Raw genomic sequence first — 24,875 nt, 5'->3', positions numbered from 1 at the left:
CTCCAGGAACAGGAGCAGATATCAAGCCAGTCTTCACCTCCATCCATCTTAAAAGCCAGAGCACAACAGGGAGGGAAGAAATGATACTCCAAGGTTTGATGATATGGGGCGACTTCTCAGTCCATGATTTCACCCTAAGTCTTATTCTGCATTAGCTGCCATGTATTGAAGTGTTACTGTGGGCCTCATTGATTTCTCACAATGGCCCTGTGAGGGAGAAAGTGCACAGACCCATTTTACAGATGAGGAAAACTGAGGCCCAGAGAGGTGACATGATATTCAGAATGACTCATTGGGTTGCAAACACAGCCAGTATCTTGAAGGTCTAGTACAATAACATTTCTATCTGGCCTTAATATCGTATCCAAATGCCTTAGCTTGCATGAGTTAAGGGGCACTTAGAGGGTGAAGGACACATGTGTGCTGGGAGCCTGGATGGCCCAGGTTTATATCTCGGTTCTGCCTCTTCCATAGTTCTGTAACTTGGGCGAGTTATTGGACATCTCTGCCTCAGTTACCTCATCTGTAAAATTCCTTGTAGAATTGTTGAGAGGATTGAATTGCTTAATATATGTAAAGGACTTAGACTAGTCTCCAGCTGCACAGAACTTCTCTCAGCTCCTCAGCTTCTGAAAGGAAAACCTGATCATGCCACTCCTTTTTGCTTAAATCCTCTTAAGGGTTCCCCAGTCTTTCTGGTCTAGTGCTGGCCTCTTCATCACAGACCCCATAACCCTCTCCAGCCCCATGCTCCCCTCTTGCTACCTGCATTCCCTCTGCAGTCACTCGTATGTGACAAATTTCTTCCCAACCACCACAGGCCCTTTGCATCTGCTTTTCCCAGCCCCTGGCCCTCCCTTCCCAGCTCTCTTGAGCTAGTAAGTTTCTCCTCATGTTTCAGTTCTATGCTTATGCATCTCTTCCCCCAGAAAAACTTTTTGTATGCCACTTGACTAGGTCAATGATTTTGGTTGAGCTAACTGGGCTGCCCATCTCCAGGGGGCAAGTTGGGACCATGTCTATTCTATGTGTCTGTCATCATCTGGGACCAATCCCCCACTCCTCACCCCCAGGGCATGTCCTTTCATGGTGATAGCAGAGCTGCCTCATGGAAAGTAAGCAGAAACATATGATGTATCTTGAGACTGTGCTGAAGACCTACTTCCACCCTCATTCTATGGGCCACAGGAAGTCATACGGCCATGCCCATCATCAGTGGGGTAGGGACGCTGACTCCCCACAGAGAGGATCACCCCGTACATCACTGTCTGGCCCCTCTCACAGCACCCAAGCTTTTTCTCCTCTTTTCTTTTTTTGTCAAGAGACAGGGTTTTACTCTGTCATCCAGGCTGAAGTGCAGTGGCATGATCATCACTCACTGCAGCCTCAACTGTCTAGCTCAAGCAATCTTCCCGCCTCAGTCCCCCAAGTGGCTTGGACTACAGGTGCACGCCACCATGCCTAGCTAATTTTTTTTTAAATTTGTATTGTAGAGAATGGCGTCTCACTATGTTGCCCAGGCTGGTTTCGAACTCCTGGGAGCATACTATCCTCCCACCTTGGCCTCCCAAAGTGCTGGGATTACAGGCATGAGTCACTGTGCCTAGCCAGCACCCAAGCATTAATACTCCCCTTTTGTAACACTCACCAGGGCAGTGGTTTTACACTTATTTGTGGAATAATCTAACTCTCAAAAACAGGAAGACCCGTGAATATTTTTGAAGACCCGTGAATGTTTTTGTAAGTCATTTTAATCCCGGAGTCCTAGCACAGTGTCTGGCACATAGTAGGTGCTCGATAAATATGCGAATGACTGAGTGAACAAATGCATGAGGATTCCTGAAGTGGCCCAGAAGGGAATAGGGTGGGCTTCTTGCTTCCCCGGCTCACCGGTCCTGTTCCTCACCTCTGGCTGCGGGAAGGGTTTAAAGGTGAGCGGGACCACTGGCGCAGCGGACGGACCATTTGTATCAAGACGCACGAAAGCGGCCAGAAAGAGATCGAGGCCTTCGACGCCGCCATCCTGCTCATCCGCAACCCCTACAAGGCCCTCATGGCTGAGTTCAACCGCAAATACGGCGGCCACATAGGCTTTGCTGCGCATGCCCACTGGAAGGGCAAAGGTACCATTCGGGAGAGGAGAGGAGGGGAGGGGAGGAGAGGGGAGGGGAGAGGAGGGGGAGGGGAGGGGCCCCGAGCTGCAGGGGGCCGTGGGAAGGTCCCGCGCTCCGGACCAGCGTGGCCAGCAGGAGACGATGCCTCATGCGAGAAACCCCGGAGGGCATCCTGGAGGACATGTGTCATGCTCCAGTCCCTGCTTCCAGTAGAGTAGGTGCCTCCCACAACACCCCACCACCCACAAGCATCACCTTCTGTGAGCTGGGATGCTGCATCGCACAGGGGATTAAAATCATGGGCTCAGGAGAAAGACTTTGGGTTCAGATCTCAGCTCTACCACCTCCCAGAAGGGCTCATTAACCTCCCTGAACTTAGATGGCCCCATCTATAAGGTGAAGATTGTAAAACAGTGAGGCTTTAAGAATTTTACAAACACTCAGTAGGTGTGACTTTCATGGTGTTGGAGATGCTCTTGAAATTGATGTGGGATTGATGGAAGCAGGTTAAAGAGCCCCACCCTGGAAGTCAGGACACCTGAATCCAGCCCCAGGTCAATGGCCGTGTTGCCACGAGGTCCTAGGAGCACAGGTACAGGGCATCATTTCAATGAACACTCCCAACTCTGGGTGGCGAGACTCAGAGAGGTTAAGTGACTTGTCCCACACCACACAGCTGGGAAATGACAGTGTTGAGCCCCAAGCATGGAACTTACTAAGATGACCTGGGTTTGAGACTCAGTTCTGGCACTTACTAGGTGACAGAGGGCTGTGTGGATCAACATTTCCATGCAGAGCAGCCACCCAGGGCAGTAGCCAGAGCTTTGAAGTCAGACCCAACTTCTGCCATCTTGAGTATTCTTAACCCATCTCAGCCTCAAAGTCCCATATCCATTATAGGATGATGTCCACCACCATAACAAAAGTCACATCTTCTGAGGGCTTTGGAAAAGGCTAACTTCTTAAATCCTCGCTGCAATTGTCCCATTTTATAGACGGGATAACCTAGGTTCAGGGAGGTTAAGGAGCTTTTCCAGGGTAAGGGGGATAGAGGGGGTTGTTGTTCAATGAGTAGGAAGTTACAGTTATACAAGATGAGTAAGTTCCACCGTTCTGCTATACAACATAGTGCCTTCAGTTAACAAGAAGGTATTCTTTACTTAAGATTTTGGTAAGAGGGTAGATCTCTTGTTAAGTGTTTTTCACTATACACAAAAATGAACAAAGAAAATAGACTAAAGGAAACTTCCAGAAGTGATGGAATATATATATATTAGACGGATTATGGTGATGGTAACCTGAGTGTATCCACATAACCGAAGTCGCTAAATTGTATATATTATGTGCAGTATTATGTATATTAATTAGACCTTAATAAAGCTGGGGTTGGGAGGAGTTTTTCCATAAAGTGGTAGAGCTGGGATTTGAACCCAGGGAATCTTGCTCCAGAGGCCACGCTCTTAAGCACTGCACTGTGATAATGCATTAGATGAACCATTGGTGGCTTTGAATCACCCAGTCCAGAGCCACCGACACACAGCAGGTGCTCTGCAAATGTGAGTTGTCCCCAGCTCATCCAGCCTCCAGGAACCAGGCTGCTCCAGTACTCCAGCCCCTCCCCAGAGAGGAACAGAGCAGGGCAGGATGATGTAACTCAGCAACTCGCCGGTAACACCCTCAACACTGACTTTGCTGATTAAAACCCTTGGGCCTGCCCCTTGGGTCCCAATTCACTCAAGGCGGTTTGTCTGTTCCTCCCTCTGCCTCACTCCTCTTTTCAGTGAGGGGGGTGGAAGCTTGGATAGGTGGTGACATTTGTCCAGTTATTCCCAGGGGTAGAGAGGCCTCTGAATCATTTATTGGTAGAACAATCAATCAAAAGCAAACACTGGTCGCCAGGCTGAGATATCCATATGTGCAAATGGTAGTAGCCTGTCCCAAGAGCACAGACTCTGCTTGTCAAAGCTGGAAAAGACCTAGGAGATCAGTGAGCTCAGTGGGCCTCTGTGCTGGTTGCTCCTTAGAGTCCCTGGAGGAGAGCGGGAAAACCCCAGTGCCCAGGCTGCACCCTGGACTATTACTGATTGGAGCCTGGACGTCAATATATTTTTTCAACTTTTATTTTAAGTTCTGAGTTACATTTGCAGGATGTGCAGTTTAGTTACATAGGTAAACGTGTGCCATGGTGGTTTGCTGCACAGATCAAGCCATCCCCATAGGCCCAGCATGCATTCGCTATTCTTCCTGATGCTCTCCCTCCCCACCACCGACAGGCCCCAGTGTGTGTTGTCCCCACCCCGCTCCCGCATTGTGTGAATATTTTTAAAGTTCCCCAGCTGCTTCTAATGTGCATGGAGGGCTGAGAACCACTGATTCCTATTGAGTAGTGGTGAAACTGAGGCCAGAGAGAAGCAGAGACCACCAAGGTTGGTCTAGCCCTAGGACCTAGTTCTCCCACCTCCCAGGCACCCTGCTGTCCCAAGTGAACAGAAAAGGGGCTTACTTGGGAAGCTCTTGTGGGCACTTGACATTTGATATCCCATCTAAGCTCTCTAGGGACCACAGCAGGTACGAAATGCAGTGACCATCAGTACACCCCACTTGACAAGTGAGAGAGCCATCCCAGGAAGGGACAAGTCTCTTGGCTAAGACCGTAGGTACTGACTAAGCTGAGATTCAAACCGAGATGTTAACCACCAGGCTCTACTGCCTGCGACGTTGCTGACCCTTTGGTACATTCAGATATTTTCCTCTTCCAGAGGAAGGGGAACCTCAACACCATCTTAGGTTCAGACAAGTCTCCTAATTCCCAAGAGCCACCCATCTCTCCTCTTTTTCCTTATTCAAGACAGCTGGGAGCTCTAAACCAACACTAAGGAAGGAGTCAGAACAGGCTGAATGGAGAGGCTGCAGGGAGTATGGGATAGGGGGATCCACCATCCTCATCTCATATTGGGAGCCCAGGGTCCTACATGAGTCTGAGACGGGAGAAGGGATCTTCTCCAAGTGCCCCCTCCAAGGCCTGACCCAGGTATGCAAGGGCTGTGGCAGAGAGCCTTCCTTAAAGAACAGAACCCCCAGTCTCCACTCAGCCCATTCTTCCCCTTTGCATTCACCATCTGTCCTCTGGAGACACTTGAGTCTGAGACCCTTGCTTTAAGGTCCTGAATCAGTGGCATCAGCATCCTTTGGGAGCTCGTTGTAAATGCTCATTTTTAGGCCCCATCCTAAAACCCACTGAATCAGAAATTCTGGTAGTGGGGCTCCAGCAATCTGTGTGTGTGTGTGTGTGTGTGTGTGTGTGTGTGTGTGTTTGTTTTAAGACAGAGTCTCGCTCTGTCGTCCAGGCTGGAGTGCAGTGGTGCGATCTCGGTTCACTGCAAGCTCCGCCTCTCAGGTTCACGCCATTCTCCTGCCTCAGCCTCCCAAGTAGCTGGGACTACAGGCGCCCGCCACCACGCCCGGCTAATTTTTTGTATTTTTAGTAGAGACAGGGTTTCACCATGTTAGGCAGAATGGTCTCCATCTCCTGACCTCTTGATCCACCCACCTCAGCCTCCCGAAATGCTGGGATTACAGGCATGAGCCACTGCACCCTGCCGCAATCTATGATTTAACAAACCCTCCAGGTGATACCGATGAGCACCCTAGTTTAAGAACCATTGCTATAAGCCTCTGCTACTCAAAATGTGGCCTGTGGACCAGCGACATGGACATCATCTGGGAGATTTTTAGGCAAGCAAATGTCAGGCCCTATCCCAGGCTTCCTGGATCAGAATCCGCATTTTAACAAGACTTCTCCAGACACTTCATGTGCACTTTAAGGTTTGAGAACTGCCGCTTTTGGATGCCCTCAGTGACAAGGTATGTGAAGGTCACCCTGTAAGAGCCAAGGTCACCTAGCTCTTGAGTGTGTCCACCCCTCTAGGAGTCAGTCCAGACTCCTAGAACCACCAACCCCGCTTTGCTTTGGGTTCCGTAGAGTTAATTTTACAATCTCCCTAGAGTGAGTTCAGAGCAAAATTTTATGTGATATGATTATACAAGGTGAATTGTCCTGGATCTGGTTAATGAAACAGATACTGTGTTTAATGATTCCGTGGGGAATTAGGTACAGTTAAGCTATTAATCAGGCCCCAGTTCTTTCCATTAACAAGAAGATGGAGGGGAGGCTGACCAGCCTGTGCCCTGCCAGGCACACCTGTATGACAGTTCTGGTGGAACCAGCACTCATTACCAATGTTCCATGGCTTTATTGCCCAATTTGCAGACAGCAATCAATGATCAGGAATCCTGAGTTAAACGAGGACTTTGGTTTTTGATTTTTCTTCTTCTTCTTTCCAACGAAGTAAATTCAGTTTCAAGAGAGGAAGCATTGCCATAGGAGGGGGCCAGGTGGACAACCATCTGCTGCTGACACAGCTTGGATATCTATTGTGCTTTTGGAGGGATGTTTGGACTAAATGATGGAGCATGTGGGGAGTCAGGAGATACAGGAGGACAAATAGCATCATGATAATCATAACACTAACCAATATTTATTGAGCACCTTGCTTGTCCCAGGCGCTGTACCACGATCTTTGCAAATCTTATTTCACTCGATTTGTACAGCATCTGTAGGAGGTAGGTCTTATCCAGATCACCACTTTGCAGATGGGTGCACTGAGGCTGAAGATCGAGTAACGTCTCCAAAGTCACATAGCTTGTGTGGGGAGGAGCTGGGTTCTGAACCCCGGCAGTCTGACTGCAGAGTCATCTATAAACAGACCCCAGGTCTCAGACAACAGCCTGAAGGTGAAGTGAGCAGTAGGCAGCCTAGAAGTCATGCTTCCCAGGTCCTGGAGTGAAAAGAGGGCAGGAGCTGATCAGACCAGGTGCTCTATTTTTTCTTTTTAAAAATTTATTTATTTTTATATGTTTAGGATGTACAAGTGCAGGTTTCTTAATATATATAAATAAATGTATAAAATAAACATTTTGCATACATATGCACATGCATGTATATGTACCACATTTTCTTTATCCAGTCCTCCACTGATGGACACTGAGGTCGATTCCATACCTTTGCTGTTATGAATAGTGCTGCACTAAACATGTGTACAGATGTCTTTTTATGTAATGATTTATTTCTCTTTGGGTAGAGACCCAGTAGTAGGATTGCTGAATTGAATGGTACTTCTATTTTTTGTTCTTTGAGAAATCTCCATACTGTTTTCCATTAGGCTCAGTCTGGGATAGGTGTGGGTTGGAACTCTGCCTTCAATGCCCACTGTGTGGACTTGGGCAAGTTAATTCCTGCTTCTGAGACTCCTGTTCTCTGTGTCTAAAATGGAGCCAGTATTAAGAATTCCTACTCTCTAGGCTACTTCAGAGCACAGAATGAGATCGTGCATGCAGAGTGCCCCACATAGCTCCCAACACCAACAGATGCTCAGGCAACATACATTCCCTTCCTGCCCCTCAGACAGAGGCGGCTGGTGTCCCACAGAGGCTTGCAGTCAACAAGGACACTCTGTCACCTCCATCCCACCTGCATCCAAGACTAGGACACCTGGAGCTACCTGAGAAACTCCTTCCTTTTTCTTGAGCCATCCTGCAGCCCTCTTTCAGCAACCACTTGAGATGGTGAGAGGTGGCCAAGCCTAGAAGTTTGGATCTGTGTTGTTGCTGGGTGCTGGGTGACGAGCACCGTCTCTATCACCTGGGTGTCTCCCCTGAGAGTAGTAGCTATTCCGAATCACCAGCGATGCTGTGAGGTGATGCAGGAGTGGGGAAATTCTGAACAAGGAAAACAGAGCATACAACATGCTAGATTTTTCCTAATCACTCAGATACATCTGGTCTTAGCTCATTATAACAGTACGGGCCCAATTAGCCAGATACATTGTAAATAATCTATTTTAAGGATAAAAAATATTCTTGTCAGCAGCATAAATATCTCCCAAGCAGCCATGATGTTCCGGGGGACTTGGTGGGGAAGGACTCTTGCCAGATTCTGATGTGTTCTGCAAAGAAAGGGAGGCCTTCGCCACACTGCAATTTGGCAGTTACAAGTTTCAATTTAGTTCGACAACCGTTCACTGAGCACCTGCTGAGTATAGGCAGTGGGAAGAAGTGGGGTTGAGGCTGCTGGTGCCTGGGAAAGATCCATCCTGGAACCAGGCAGGCCTGATCTGAATGGTGCTTCCTGTCTGTGTGACCATGAACAAGTCACTTCACCTCTCTGAGCCTCAATTTCCTCCCTGGTGAGGAGCGGACAGTAGTCCTTTTCCTTTCAGGGTAGTCAGCAGGATTAAATAAGATAATGGGTATCCATCACCCAGCAAGTGATTAGGACTTAATTTTTAAGAACCAGCTGGGCTTCCCAGTGCAGCCCGGGGAACTCACCACCCTCGTTCAATAAACAGAATTCTGCTGTTTCCTGCTCTGGCGGGCAGCGGGTAGTGTTTCGCCTTGTGAGAAGCAGCAGGTCTCCGTTCACGGTTTTGGAGCTCCTGCCCTCTGATTCTCCAGCTGGGGATCAGAATTGAGGCTGTGACTCCTTTTCTCTGTTCCCAGCACCCTCCAGGTCCCCCTTCTGCACTTTCCTCGGCTCCTCCTTCGTGGGAGTTTCAGCAGCTCCAGGAGCTGACTGCCTCTCCCCATGGAATTCCCAGGTTCTCTGTAACCTGTCTTGCAAGTCAGAAATGCACCCTCCCAGTTTGCATGACAATCCATCCTCTCATTTCACCACGACACTTCCCTGAAAAATAAAGAAAGGTCGGACAGAAATGTGTGAAGATGATAATAAAAATAGTCCCACTTAAATCCTGCCCTCAGATAGCTTACCATGGGGAGAAAGACTACAGAAGTGGGGGGTTTCTGCACAGCATAATGAGTGCTGTGGGGGGCTGCGGGGAATGGAGAGGGGAACTGCGGAACCCAGAGGAAGCACCCGCCTGAGCCCAGGGAGTCTGAGAAGATGACCTGAAAACAGAACAATATCAGTAATAACAATAGCCAATATGTATTGATCACCTGCTGAACCCAATGCACCATGCTAGAAACTTTATATGTTTTTCTCTACTTTGTACAACCCTATTATTATCCTGTGAGGTGATACCACTACTACACAGAAAAACTTGGTACTTAAAAGCCAAGACTTTGAAGCCAGACTGCTTGGGTTCAAATCCTGGCTCTGCCAGTTATTAGCTATATGACCTTGAGCAAATTACTTAACCTCTCTGTGCCTCAGTTTTCTCTTCTGTTAAATGGAGCTAATGATGATACCTCATAAGGTTGTTGTGAAGATTAAGTGGAATTAAGAGCTATATTAATATATTTATTAATATATAAGTATGTCATCTAAAATAAACAATATGTATTAACATAAATAATATATAACATAATAATATGCTGTATGTTATATTATAGTACCACATATTTATATATAGGGTTTGCCTGGCATATAGTAATCACCAAACAAGTAACATTGCTAGCCCCAAAGAGAAGGTGGTGGCCAAAATACTCCAGGGAGAAACAACGTTGAGGTGAGAAGTATCGGGGTGTGTTTAGAGCTCTAAAAGGAGTGAATTGAGCTAAGTTGTTATTCTTTTTGTTTTTTAGAGGCAGGGTCTTGCTCTGTCACCCAGGCTGAAGTGTCGTGGCATCATCATAGCTCACTGCAGCCTCGACCTCCTGGGCTCAGACAATCCTCCCACCTCAGCCTCCTGAGTAACAAGGACTACAGGCATGCACCACCATGCCCAGCTATTTTATTTTATTTTATTTTTTGTAGACACAGGGTCTTGCTATGTTGCCCAGACTGGTCTTTAACTCCTGGCCTCAAGCCATCCTCCAGCCTTGGCCTCCCAAAATGCTGGGATTATAGGTGTGAGCCACCTCACTCAGCCTGTGTTATTACACTTAATTGTTCATTGTGTTACTGTGTTGTGCTGTGAGTAACAGTAACCACTGCCAGCACCATCTGACTGGATCTTTTGACCTCCTCCTCCCTCTGACTGTGTCCTCTCTCCTCTCTCTGCAGAGTGGCCAGAGTTCGTGAGGAACTATGCCCCATGGTGGGCCACTCACACACTGGACTGGCTCAAGTTCGGCAAGAAAGTGCTGGTGGTTCACTTTGAGGACCTGAAGCAGGACCTCTTCGTCCAGCTGGGCCGGATGGTCAACCTGCTGGGCGTGGCTGTCAGGGAGGACCGGTTGCTCTGTGTGGAGAGCCAGAAGGATGGCAACTTCAAGCGCTCGGGGCTCCGGAAGCTCGAGTATAACCCGTATACTGCAGACATGCAGAAGACCATCTCTGCCTACATCAAGATGGTGGACGCGGCCCTCAAAGGGCGGAACCTCACGGGTGTCCCCGATGACTACTACCCAAGATGATGCGTCCACACAGGGGGAGGGTAGACTGGGAGTCCTGACCATGTAGGCCCTGAGGACTCAAGACCCCTGGTGACCCCCACTCATCTGTCCTCTCTTTGGTCTGGGGACAATCCCCTTGGCTACTCTTTGCCTTCAATGAGTTTCCTGCATGACAGAGGAGGCTCAAGGGAAGAGATTGTCCAGGCACTACCACTCTGCTCACGTATTCCCCACTTGGCAATGCGGAGCATCTTGTTTGGGGGGTTCTAGTTACATGGACTCTTTTCTGTCTCCTGTGTCCCTGCCCCCACCACTCTGAGTTCTGCTTGTGGGAGGGAGGGCTCATCCATATCACGGAGACTTGCTGGATGCCCTGTGGCAATTGTCAAGGCTCTTGATGCAAGAGCCCAGGGGGCTATTGTAAAAACGTGGCCCCAGATGCTTGTCCCTTCTGGGCTGAGCTTGCACAGCCCCCTTCTCATCTCCACCCAAGAAGCGCTGGCACTGATGTTTAACTCAGGCCACCTTCTGTTCTAAAGAAAGATTGCTGGGAAGTTTCTCCGTGGCCTTAGGTTTCTGACATCCTGGGTAGGGTGGGGAGGCATTGGTGCTCACGGTAGGTTAACTGGAGACAACATGTGGGGCCATTGGTGTCATGAGACCCCCCCCCCAGGCCACACTGCTTCTCAGAAACAAGCTTCTTGCCTTTCCACCTCCAGGGCATGAACCCTGCCCTTTCTATCCATGCCGTGTCCAGGAGGTGACCTTGAGATCCTAATACCACCTTCAAGGAACCTCAGGCACTAACAAGGAGCCCACAAGGATGGCCACATGCCACGTGCAGAATTTGAGTTAAGAGAGAGCCCCAGTGACACATCTCTCCACGGTGGGCTCCAGTCAGTCTTACACTGCCCTTCTGACCCCTACAAATGGGTACTTTGCTATCCAGGTGAGACAGCAAGAGTGCTCTTAATCAGATGGAACCACACCCAAAATGGACCCCCCACTACCTTCCCAGACCATCTGTCTCCCCTTGGTCATAATCCAACAGGGCCAGCTTCCCTTGAGGACCTGTTAAGGAATGGGGTGAATGAAATTGTGTCATTTCTATACAAACACTGCTCTCTTGATGCTGAGATGCCAAACCAAAGGATTTCTGAGGACCTGAATCACAGAGCATCAGTCTTACAAAGTGTTGGTCCAGAGTCCCATCTCTTCCCCAACCCCGGACACCAGTGGCTTCCCACCTGGTCCAAACCTGCACCATCCCTCATTGTGTAGATGAAAAAGCCATAGGTCACAGCCTCTTTGCTATTCTGTTGGAGCAGCCTCCCTAAGCGGTCCCTCTGAAGCCTTGGGGTGCAGGTAAATGCTCATTCCCAAGTAGCAAAGAGACCACGGAGAAGGTGCGTGTAAAGAGATATATTTTTGTAAGAGGAATATGATTAATACATTCCGCCCATTGGAACCTGGCCATGCAAAGGAAGGACACAGGGATTAGACCTGTGGCACCCTTCCCTGATTCCCTCATCTGTAGGACTTGGGCTGCCCCAGGCCCACCCACGGGGCTCTGAATGTATTTTGTACCGTGTTTCTTTCCCCCAGGCGAATTTCTAGTCTTCTTTCATGAAGCAGTGGAGGGGTTGGCCTCCCTTCCACTGGGAGGTTGACTCTCTCTGTGAGACTCTTGGTCCAAGACCTGAGTCAGTTCTTTGCTGGTGGTCCCCTCTGACCACAGCCTTTGTCTGAAGATTCCTCAGGTCAACACCATCATTAAATGCGAGTTTTGTTGATGATTCTACCATGTGGTAGAGTGTTGTGTAAGACACGTTCACAAATGAGATGTTTTCCTCGGGTGTGTGTGTGTGCATGTGTGTATGTAAGAGAAAGAGAGACAGAGACAGTGAGAGACAGAGAGGCATAGAGAGACAGAGAGAGAGAGAGACGAGAAACAAAGATAGAGACAGAAAATGTTCAGGGTGGCAGGTGGGTTGGTGTATGCTTTTGTGCCTGTGTGACTGGCATAGCTGCTCAGGAAGAATTACATGCCTCTGTGTGTAAAATTGCCTTTGTGTTCTTCTGCCTCTCTGTGTTTTGAAACTGTATCCCACAAGTTGCTGTTATGACCATCTCATTTGTAATGGGTCTGTGCAGGTCCTTGTGTATGGAATTGCACCCATGAAAAGGAGAAAATGGTCAGTGTGCATGAAACCCATGTGTGAGAAGCTGCCTGTCTATTTGGGGAAGGCATGCCTTCCCTTCCACATATGCCTTTTGTCCTTGGCTGCTGTGACAGGGAGGAATTGTGGGGAGAAGTGGTGGGTGAGATGAGGTGTCATGGAAGTATTCCTGCCTGAGTATATGCACAGGTATGGAAGAGGTTATCTATGAGAGGCATCCCTTCTGTGTATGTTTGTGAGAGAGAGAGTGTGTGTGTATGTAAGAAAGAGAGAGAGCGACAGAGACACAGAGACAGACCCTGAGTGTAATGCTTTGCACAGGCATATGCAGCAGGGAAGTCAGAGAGAGTCCAGGAGGACAGAGAAGTCCACTCTATTCCCTGGTGGGTGGGGATGAGTGTTTCTAAACCTCCATATACCGCTGAAGGAAGACCCTGTGTTCTTCCTCCTCATGCATCAGAGGGGCTTCTGTGAGGAGGTGCTGATGTCCAGGGGCAGTTTTCCAGCCAGAGGGAGAGGCAAAGTGTTATATACTGCCACATGGACAGTAAGCAGGGGATGAGCTGGGCCAGGCAGAGGAAAGAGAAAGGGGCTTCTCTCCCCCAGGCAGGGAGAGCTCAGGAGGACTGAGAGTGCTGGGGTGACTGTGGTGGGGAGGGGAGAGGAAAATCTCGGAAACGGTGTGAGCTTGTTCCAGAATCCAGAAGAACATGGCCTTTCAGCCTTCCTCTAGGGGTTCATCTTGGCTCACAAAAGTCATTATGTGATGACTGATTGAGCTCTGATCTGGGGCCCAGGCTACACTCTGTCCCCAGTATTAAACCAAGGCTGACCTGGTCACAGACTAAGCCCAATCCTAGAGCCTTGAACCTGATCACAGACTGAGCCCTAATCCTGTGCACATACTGATCCACAAACCCTCATTCCAGCCCCACACTGACTGAGTCACATTGGACTGAGTCCCAAACTACTTATACTGTCAATGACTTATACCTAGTCATTGACTACCTTCCAACCTGGGTCACAGACTGAGCCCTGACCTGCCTCAGAACTAATGCTGGTAGTATCTCCTGACTGAGTCCTAATCTCTGTCATGCACTGAGCTCTGATTCTGGTCACAGGTGGAGCCCCAGTCCTGGCCCTGCATAAGTCATGATCTTGGTCACTCCAAGCCCTGGGTCTGGTCCTGCCCCTGATCTCAGATCAAGAGGTCACAGGCTGAGCCATGAACCAATGTTCCAGTTTTCTTTCATTTTTCTAAATATTATTCACGCAACCAAATCCTCCCAACTGGAAGTGCAGGAAGCCATGCAGCGTCTAGCCCCAAGCTCTCATGGATCCTTCTCAGAATTCTCAGATTATGTGCCTTATGCAACTCCCTGCTTTCCACCTGCCCACTGTGCTTTCAAACCACAGATCACTGTCAGGTGGGAGGGGGTGGTGCGAAAGCCCTTTAGGCTGAAGGTGGGGCTGGACAGTTTACCAGCCTCTTCTTCGGTGAATTTCTGCCCTTCCTATCACACTTCATCAGCCATCTGGAATAAAATCTTTGTATTTCAGACCCAGAGAAAACCAAGGTAGCATTCATTCATTCATTCATTCAGCACATATTTACTGAGCATCTACCATGTGCCAGACACTGCTCTCAATTCTAGGAACTATAAAAGTAATAAGACAGACAAAAATCTATGCTACAGCAATGTACGTTTTACCGGTACTGAGCAGATATCTCAAAGTAATCAAAAAGCTTTCAGGGAGAAGATAGTGACACAAAGAAGGAAAAGGACTCAAGTGTCTCCTGACCAACCCCATGAGGTTGTTAAAACAGAGATCATTAACTCCATTTTATAGGGAGACATTGTTGCTCAGAGGCAGGCGGTGGCTGGTCCAAGCCACACAGAAACTAATAGTGTTACACACACAACCCGTGGGTGCAATTGTTTAGCGGGTGACCACAACCAAGGAGGATTTAACAGGGGGATTTTATTACTTGTCACAAGTAAGTAGGACACTAGGGGTGGTTCCCCAAGCAGTGCCTCCATGAACAACGGTGAACACAGGGCTTGTATTGAGCTAGTGAGCCGAGCCATTGTATGCAGAGATGGGGTCAAGGCCACACAGGTGCCGTCGAGGTTCATCCTTCCACATATGTCACATGCATAGAAAATGGCCAATAAGTTCCTCCCTGGGATTGGACAGGGTGTGGGGTTAGTATGGTAATGAGGAGAGTTCGCCAAAGTTCATCTCCAGCTCAGGCATCTGTGGATCCAACTGGGTTTTGATTTTCCAGAGCTGAGCTTCTTCTTGGAACTTTTTCGAAACAGCAGGAACTCAAGGTGCAACAGTCACAAGTGGATACTTGTTCACAGTGCATTCCCCAAAACCCAGAAAGCCTAGGTTGCTATAGCAGAGCTGGAGCCACTGCTGTCTTCTCCAATGGCCTAAAAGTCCTTTCCACATACAGAGAGTGACAAGGCCCTTGCACCCAAAGAGGAAGGAAAGCTTTGGATCCAAGCATTCCCCAGTGTAGGATCCATGCCTGGCCTGGAAACCAGGACACCTGGACTCTCATCCTGCTGCTGCCTGGGGCTCACTATGACTCCAGCACTCAGGAGAAAGACCAGGGCTCGGAATCTGCTGATTTTGGGGATACCTTCTGGATTCTCCTATAACCCCAGAGGAGGCTGCAGACACATCCCAGTGGAAAATGTGGGAGTAGGCAGAGGGGTAGGCAAAAAGGATACTGGGAGTAAATCCTCAGGGACCCAACCTCCTCCCAGAGGCCCAGCCCCCCTCTCTTCCCCTTTCTCTCCTTCATTGTTTTCTCGCCTCATCCCTCCCCCTTTTCTCTGTTTTTCTTTGCCCAGCCTGCTGTTCTCAATTCCCCTCTTTGTGGTCTCTGATTTCCTCCAGCTGCTCATTAAATCTCTTTTCTTTCCTGCCTTTCTGCCCCTCCTTCTCTTCTCTCTTCTCTTCTTCCTTCCTGCCCCCCTTTCTCTCCCTCCCTTTCTCCTTTTCTCTCTTCCTTGATTTTTGTTTCTGCCTGTGCAAACTCTCTCCATCTCTACCTCTTGATCTCTGAGCTCTCTGCCTCTCTCTACGCCTCCTGCCCTCCCCCCCCCCCCCCCCCCCGTCCTCTCCCATCTCCTGGGGGCGACTCAGCAGGATCCAGACATAGTGAGACAAATGCTACCCAGGCTGGTAACCAAGGAGGTGGTTTCCTTAGCAACAGAATCTGCAGGCACACGCTCCACTGCCCCAGCCCTTAGCTATTACAGTAAGAGAGAGAGAGAAAGAGAGAGAGAGAGAGAGAGAGAATGGGGTGTGGGGGTGCAAGTCATAAAACAGTAAAGAAACTGCTATGTGCTCCTCATGAGAGGGGACGGTGCTCAGAGACCAGCTCAGTGCCTGGCACTTTGGGGGCACTCAAAAATGTGAGAGTGTGGGGTTTTGGGGTCAGAGAGAGGCACAGAGTATGGAGAGAGCTGGGGAAGAATCTGCAGGACACGGTAACACACTGGGTGTGGGGATGGGGAGATGACAGGACAAAGAGGACCCCAAGGTTCTGGCCTGAGCAGCTCCAGGGAGGGAACAGAGGAGCCAAGCAGAAAGGGAGAAAAGACGTTGATTTGGCATGGCTCCCTGTCCCCAAGAGTTCGCCACCTAAGTTGGGGGTGGGAGGAGGGAAGGTAAGAGATGACAGAAATATCTCATTCAATTCTCTCTTATAAATAGGCAATGAGGAACATGGGAGAGGGAACATGTACAGTTTTAAATTACTGAACTCTGAAAAGTTAAATAATTTGCTCAGGGGACACAAAAGTTGGTGGCAGCACTTGGATTTGAACCTGGGGATGATCCAAGGCCCATCCAGAGGGTGGAGGGGACAGCAGAGGGCAGAATATGCAGAGAGAGAGACAGAGAGAGAGGCAGAGAAAGGACAGAGAGAGAGAAAGGACAGGGAGAGAGAAGCAGAGAAAGAGAGATTTACATCATTGATCTGGCATTTCTTCCCACTGGGAAAACAAAAATATGTTCACTTTTAGAGAAATCACAGGAGACAAAGGCGCCCCACTGTATGATAGCTTTGGCGGTTATAAATAACTGTCTCCAAAGAAAACACCTGTCAAGACACATTCACTTCCAGAGAGACAAATTGTATCCCCAGTCCATGTTGATATTTAAATGACTCAGTGGATGTCAGGGGCAGAGGGCAGAAAGTTGATCAATGTAACACGGAAACCTAGCTCAGCTTTCCCAAAAAGCAGTAAAACGGGTAGGTGCAGAGAGCTGTAAATCTGGATGATGATAATATCCGTCCTCTCAAAAGCAACATGTTTATTTATCATGTTTGCAGGTTTACTGTTGCCCCTCAAATTTACAGTCAGCAATCTGCCGGTGAGCACAGGGAGGAACATGAGAATGAGAACAAACTGGCAGAGCACTGAGGAGGAAGAAATGATAAAATATTTATCCCCTCCCCCTACCCCCTCTGCCCTGGCTGCCTTAAATCCAATTTCAAACAAAGGTGGTGATTTATCCGAGCAAGGCTGGGCAGCTCTATTTCAGGCCTCTGACAGCTAATTGAAATGAGCAGTCTTTATGGAATGGAATGTGTTGCAGCAAAATGATTTTTGTGTATTCTGGAGTCATTTGCTAAACAATTATGGAGAAATGAACAGCCAGCCAGGGGTGAGAGAGAGGGTATAGCACTCGATGGCGACAAGACTTTTCCGTGTCCTTTCAAAGTGAGGGACAAAAGGGAGGAAGAGAAATTCTTTTCCGAGACATAAGTTAGGTACCTAACCTGCTACCATAATTACCTGGGCTTCCAGAACTTGCAATGCCTAGTTGTTATCCCAGACCTCCTGAATCAGATTTTCTAAAATATGAGGACTAGAAGTCCTCTTGTATTTCCCAAAGCTTCCCAGGTATAGGGGACCACTGCAATAAGAGACGGTGCACCAGGAGGGTGGGTTACAATGATCCTGTAGACTTGCTGTGAGGCAAAGGTGTGTTTACAATGGACCTATTGATAACTACTGGCCCCAATGTAGGCACTGCTATGACAGCAGAGCACAAAGCATTGCTGATATTATCCGTGCATCCATGGCTCTTCATGCATTTTGATCTATGTATTCCTATAGTTAGCACAGTACCTGGCACATAGTAAGTGCTATGGAGATGTCTGTTGATTTTCTGAATAAGTGAATCAAGGAATATTAAAGGCTATTGAAATAAAAGCCACAAGTCACTTGCCAGACCAGGCCTGAGCTAGTCCTTTAGCTGCCCTGAATATTACCTCTAGTAATACAGAATTGTTTCTTATTGTCCCAATCCCATCTTGGACCCCCAAAGCTAATGGTGTGGTGCAGTCCACCACCCCAGCTCTCAATAGCCAACATATCTCTTCCCAAATTCACATTCAATGGCATCCCATGGGTAGCTTAAAATTGGCCATGGTGGGAATATACACCATGGAAACTGGCAAATGCTACAAATCAGGTTTTTCTTTTCATTTCTTCCTTCCTTCCTTCCTTCCTGCCTTCCTTCCTGCCTTCCTTTCTCTTCTCTTTTCCTCTTCTTCTCCTTTCCATTCCCCTTAACCACCACCTCCTCCTCCTTCTTCTTCTTCCTTCTTCCTCTTCCTTCTTCCTTCTTCCTTCTTCCTCTCCTCCTCCTCCTCCTTCTTCCTTCTTCCTTCTTCCTTCTTCCTTCTTCCTCTTCCTCCTCCTCCTCCTTCTTCCTTCTTCCTTCTTCCTTCTTCCTCCTCCTCCTCCTCCTCCTCCTTCTTCTTCTTCTTCTTTCTTCTTCTTCTTCTTCTTCTTTCTTCTTCTTCTTTCTTCTTCTTCTTCTTCTTCTTCTTCGAGAAAAAGTTAAGTACCAGCACACCACTGCCCAAAGCACAAAGGCACATACTATGCTGTTTCTTTTCTTTTCCATATCTTCATTCATACTGTCTCCTCCACTTGAGAGCCTTTATCTGGCTGATGTCTTGGCCTCCTTATAACTTCTCTCAGCCTCCTCCTCTTCCAGGCAGCTTCCTCTGACTACAGAGACCAGATTTGATTCCTCCTGTAACCTCCCTAATCACAGCTCTGGACTTGGCCATTTAGTTTAGTAATTTTGTGTGTGTGTGTGTGTGTGTGTGTGTGTGTGTGTGTGTATGTATGTGTCTTACAAAGATATGAGCTTCATTATGATGAAACAAAATCTTCATTTCTGGATTCCCATTGTGCCTCTTGGTACAGACTAGATGATGTGCAAGTGTTCAGCTGATAAAGAATGAATACATCAATTATATTTAACACTATCTACCAATCTGTTGGCCTCACAAATGTTTGAGTCAGTGGGTAGAAAGATCTGCCTGCTCAGAGACTGGCCAAGGAGAAAGGGAAAGAAGAAACTACAGTGATGATAATAGCAAATATTTATTGAATAATAATTCTGTGCTGAGCACTATACTGGGAGCTTCATATATGTAACATCATTGAAGCATCCATGGGGGGCAGAGACTCCTATTGCCCCTATTTTTCAGTTGGGGAAATCAAAGCTCAAAAAGATGAAGTTATTTTCCCAAGGTCACACAGCTTGGAAATAATGGACTTTGAACCCAGGGAGTCTAGTTTCAGAGTCCATATATTTAACCACTATTCTGCATCCTAGGGGGGCACATGTGTCCAGAGTCAAGAAGACAGGGTGGGTCTTGCAAGGCAGCAGTGAGGGTTGTCGATGGTAGCATCCAACAAGAAGGAGACTCCTGCAACACAAGAGATGAGGGAAGAAAACAGAGCCGGCAAAGTGCTGGCCTTTCTGGGGCTGAGGACCCATGGGGTGAGGTGAGATGAAGATCAGGCCACCACAAGGGAAGCAGGCTGGGAGCTGGTGGTACAGACACCTTTGGGTTCTTAGCTGCACATTTGGTTTATAGGTTCCCATGGCAACTGCCAAACAATAATCTCTTATTCCACAGCTCAGTGGTTCCCTAGAAATTCTTTTCTCCTTGCTTCTACCACTGCACCCACCAGCCCATGGAGGCAGGGTGGCAGTTTCTTCTCCAGGAATGACTACACTGGAGAAGAAACCATAGCCCAAGACCCTTTTGTTACAACAACGGAGGAGGGAAATTTGAGTGGAGGCAGAAAAAAAGAGAAAAGGGACTTAAAACCCCGAAAGTCATATCATCCAACTGGAAAGGGTCTGGGAGAGGAAGAGGAATTCTCAGAACCCCTTAAAAATTTAATGAAAACCATGAATTGATTCTCCAGAAAAATAAGTGCAAGCACATATACACATGCACGGAAAGTTTTTTGTATAGTTTTAAGGAACATTTGGACCCCTTGGGACCGAAATTAGGAAATAAAAGTCAATGAATCCAGTGGTTTCCAAATTAGGGCAGTGGAACCCTGTCTTTAATCAAAACCAAGTGCAAAATCCTAATCTCTAATAGTGGTTCTCAAGCAGAAATGATTTTGCATCCCAGGGGATATTCAGCAATGTCTGGAGATATTTTTGGTTTTCATGACTAGGGCAAGGGGGAGTTGCTAATGTCATCTACCGGGTAGGAATGATGCTGCTCAATGTACTCCAATGCACCCACCACAACAAAGTGTGATCTGACACAAAATGTCAACAGTGTTGATGCTGACAAGCCCTGGTGTAATATAATAAATAAAGGTGGGGAGTGGGGGATAGAACACCTCCAGTGTCAGACAAACCTGATTTACATTTAGACTCAGCTGTGTGACCTAGGACCAGCTGTCAAATGTCAGAGAGCCTTAGTTCTCTCATTTCTAAAATGGAGGTCATCATGGAGTTTAACTTATGGGAGTGTTGTATTAGTCACCATGCTATATATACAGGAAAAAAAAAAAAAGAGTGACAGTATTATTATCTTTATTATCATCACTATTATTGTTAATAGTGTCATGGAAGATTTTACAAATGAGGAAATCAGCTTGTAATAACTCAGAGAAGTGTTTGCCATTGGCTAACTTGAGGGATCAAGGACATGATTAAGCCATGAAGTGCTTTGTCAGCTGAAAACCTGGCACAACAGTGTGGTCATGAGGCTTTTCTTCTCTGTAGCTCATAAACTAGCCCTAAAGGGTATGAACTTCTCTCAGTAATATCAAGTAGGGAAACCTGTCATAGGGACTACCTTGAAGAAGCCAGAAAAACCCATGTGGACGTGTCCAGTGTGGTGGATTTGTGCAAAACCTCACTTTATAATTGTACGAATATGTTTCCCACTTTCACCTATTCAAACCTCAATATTCAACCTTGGAAAAAATCTTGATTCAAGAAATCTAAGTATGTTGACTGTCTTTGCTTGGGGTCCTTTGAAAGCAGAGCCTGAGGGAAGGATTTGTGTATAGGTTGTTTAATTGAGAGATGACCCTAGGGAGCAGGAGAAGTGAGACAAGAAAGAAAAAGACCAACGTACACTGCATTATCAAGTCATGACTTTGGGTCGTGGGGGTGCGATTCCACTAGGACCTCCCAAGAAGTATATAGAGTGCCTCTCAGGGCCAACTGCCAGAAGGAGTTGGGAGTATCTATTCATCAGCTCTCCACTTTTACTAGTTGAGGGTTGTCACTGGGGCTAATAACTCCCCTTGCATAGGCCCAAGCAAGATACACCTGAAGTTCATGACACTAGAGAAGCCAAGGGCCAAAAGTAGGGTGTGTGGCATATGCTTGAGGCGAAATACAAAAGAGGGAGTGAATGGGAAGCCTCACAAAATTGTCTATGCCAGCCACAACTGAAATCAGAAGTGGGCTGACAGGTGCAAGTTAGAGCACCAGATGAAATATTACAGCACATAGTATGGACACAAACTTTCTGAGGTTCTTGCTGGGTTTAAGTCTCACCTTCACCAAATATGAAACTCTCTGAGTCTCAATTTTCTCTTCTGTAAAGTGGAAGTAATGGTTCCTATCTCACAGAGCTGTTAGGAGAATGGAATAAGCTTGTGCTTATGAAGCGCCTGAAATACAGTAGGTGCTCTGTAAACAGAAGCTACCCTTATGCCTGAGGAGCAGGCCTGGCCTCAAAGTAGTTTTTATTGGGTATGGAATCTACTCCACTTTCACTAACCTGTTTGACATGATTTATGTCAGACACAGAGTAAATTCCCAGAAAATGAAATTTGGTGACTCTGGGGAACTCTGAGGCCAAAGGTCAAAGGAAGAACAGATTGGCAAGGGATAAAGGGAGAAACATCAACAGCAGGCTCTTTGGAAATGAATGCTGCAATAATTACCTTCCACTAGAAGACCTCATCAGAGTCATCCCCGAGTCCTTATTAGTAGTTAATATCCAGAGCAGGTTTCAACTGACATTGTCTCGACAGAACAGAAAAAACTTTTACTTACTCTTCCAAGTAAAGAAACTACTAGACCAATTGGTAGAGGGTCTCAAATTCACATGCCCAGAGGAGCCAGATGTGTACCACAAGTGAGTTAAGTATGAAGTAATTTCACATACTGAACACAAAAGAACACTTCTCATTTTCACAAAGAAATATATTCTACCCCTGTAATATTCAGGAAACATGGGGTTCTCATAGCCTTTGTTCAATTCTCATTTTTGATAGAGACATACAGAGAAATGTACTTCTCTACTACAAGAAAAATATACCAGCACAGAACTAAATGGCAGCTAACTCTGTGTCGAAGAACCAATAGGGAGTGCTGGGAACTGGAGATTATCTGTCTCAGTGACACAGGAAAAACATGGAGTAGGGAATTAAAAGAATCAGTCTCTCCACTAAAACAACCATAAGCTGGTGAAGACTGAAATAATACACTTTTTGGAACTTGGGAATTTAATCCAAAACTTACAACAACCAAGGGAATGCTTAATGAAGAAAATGCTGAATTTCAACATTTAAGGAAATCTTTGTTGGGTCACTGTCTAACCATTGAGATGCTGGAACAGAGACTTCACTGACCACACATGACAAGGAATACAGACTTTGCAAAAATAATTTGGAAAAGTTACTGAACAAATGAACAGTTGCAGCCTCCAACAATCAAAAACAGTAAATCCTGGGAGCAGGGAGAATATGATATCCAGAGTTACCACTCTATAATACTGAACACAACCAGCTCTCACAAGGCATGCAAAGGTATGGGAAAGTATGACTTAATCAAAGGGAAAGTATGACTTAATCAAAAAAAAAAGAAGTCATCTCTGAGAAAGCCCAGACATTGAAGTAACTTGACAATAACCTTAAATAAATGGTTCCAAATATATCTGAGCAATTAAAGGAAACCATGAACAAATAACTAAAGTAAATCCGGAAAATGATGTATGAATAAAATGAGAATATCAGAAACAATATTGAAACTATAAAAAGAAACCAAATAGAAATTCTAGAACTATAAGGTAAAATAACTGAAATCAAAATTCACTAAAGGGGTTCAGCAGGTGATTTAAGCAGGCAGAAACAAAGAATCCGTAAGCCAGAAGATAGAAAAATTAGAATGATCTGTTCTGAGGAACAGAATGGAAAAAGAATAAAGAAAAGCAAACAGAGCCTAAGGAACATGGGACACTATCAAGTATAACAACATATGCATATAGGAGTTCCTGAAGGAGGAGAGAAAAATAAATGGATATAAAGAATAGTTGAAAAAATAACAGCCCAAAGCTTCACAAATTTGATTAAATACATGAATCTATACATCCAAAAGCTCAATAAACTCTTAGTAGAATAAACTCAAGGACATTCACATTGAGACATATTATAATTAAATGGTCAAAAGACAAAAACAAAGAGAACCTTAAAAACAGTAAAATAGAAGTGATTTGTCCCATACAAGGGATCCTCAATAAGATTAACAGCCAATTTCTCATCAGAAACCATGAAAGCCAGAGGATATTAAAAGTCCTGAGAGAAAAATAAAACTACCAACAAAGAATTCTATATCCTGCAAAACTATCCTTCAAAAATAAAGGAGAAATGAAAGACATTCCTAGATAAACACAAGCTAAGAGAGCTCCTTGCTAGTAGACCTGCCCTACAACAAATTTTAAAGGGATACATTCAGGCTGAAATGTAAAAACAGTAGACAGTAACACAAGGCCATGAAGGATTAATGAACTCTGATAAAGGTAAACACATAAGTAAATAGAAAATCCAGTATTGTTGTGTTTTTAATATAATTTGTGACCCTACAACACAAAGTAAGGAAGGGAGATGGTGGAGCTGTATAGGAGAATTTACATCCCATGAAGGAGATGGCTACAACTTAGCTTTAGTCAATTATTCCTACATAAGCTACAGTTTCCAGAGCTTCAGATTTTTTCAAGAGACTTTTAAGTAAAATCTCCTACCTTTTTATCATTTAAAACACAATGCTGGTCAAACAAAACATATTTATAGATTACATGTGGCCCCACGATCAGCTGGCTTGTGAACATTATACTGGAGAAGCCCAAAACCAATGACATTTTACTCTCTATGATTTATACATCGCTTCAATCTTCCTTCTGCCCCCTAATAAGTTTATGAGGCCCGAACTCTGCAATTGGCAACAAGTGGATGCTCTGGGGTGGATAGTGCCTGGTCTCTCAGAAAGAAAGGCAGGGCTTTGAAGAGGGAGGATAAAGGTTCTGCCCCAGAGGTAGAACCCTCCAGATCACTCTGAACAGGGCTTTCTTGATCTTTAATCTAGAAGATAGGTCATCAGTATATGGTGGTACAGATTGTGCACTGCAAACTCTGGTTGGTGTTGGATTGCTGGGAGATAGTGTGTGGCCTAGGGTCTAATTCCCTTCCCCCAAGCAGGTGAGTATGTAAATTAGTCCCAGAGCTAGAGAACCAGAGCCAGTAGGGAGCTTGGAGACCACTGGCTTCAAGCCTTTTATTTATCACAATGAGATTGGGACCCTGGTAATGGGAAGAACTTGCTTGAAGCAAAATCAGTGGCTATGATGAGTAAAGAATTGCTGACATTAAACAAGAACTGAACCCGTTCAGCCACTTTGTTAAACACTTTACAAAGATGAACTCAATTAACCTTCATAATTCTATTGCATTTAGCAGAAGGGGAAATTGAAACTCATGGAGGTTAAGTCCCTTGCCCAAAAGTCACACAGAGGAATAAATAGAGATTCACACCCAGGCTGTCAGCACCTCTAGACCCTGTGCCCTTTATTGGTTTATGAATGTGTAGTCTGCACAAGAACAGCTCATCCCTGTTCCACTGGGCA

General features: G+C 46.4%; 1 protein-coding gene across 2 annotated transcripts in view; it reads left to right on the top strand.

The window, feature by feature from the left end:
• Nucleotides 1-12,683, top strand: part of WSCD2 (WSC domain containing 2) — a 125,823-nt gene extending 113,140 nt beyond the window's left edge. Inside the window, exons 8-9 of one of the 2 annotated variants that reach the window (XM_033220762.1) lie at nucleotides 1,923-2,123; nucleotides 10,141-12,683. In XM_033220762.1, coding sequence (XP_033076653.1) covers nucleotides 1,923-2,123; nucleotides 10,141-10,493 — 554 coding nt within the window. In that variant the 3' untranslated portion in view covers nucleotides 10,494-12,683. The remainder of the gene's footprint in view (nucleotides 1-1,922; nucleotides 2,124-10,140) is intronic. The other variant, XM_033220761.1, reaches the window with a different exon arrangement.
• The last annotated feature ends 12,192 nt before the right edge of the window (nucleotides 12,684-24,875 follow it).

Source organism: Trachypithecus francoisi, unplaced genomic scaffold, assembly GCF_009764315.1.
Source record: "Trachypithecus francoisi isolate TF-2019V2 unplaced genomic scaffold, Tfra_2.0 Lachesis_group11, whole genome shotgun sequence".
Lineage (NCBI taxonomy): Eukaryota > Metazoa > Chordata > Mammalia > Primates > Cercopithecidae > Trachypithecus > Trachypithecus francoisi.
The sequence above is the reverse complement of the archived record's forward strand: the minus strand, read 5'-3'. Positions and strand labels throughout refer to the sequence as shown.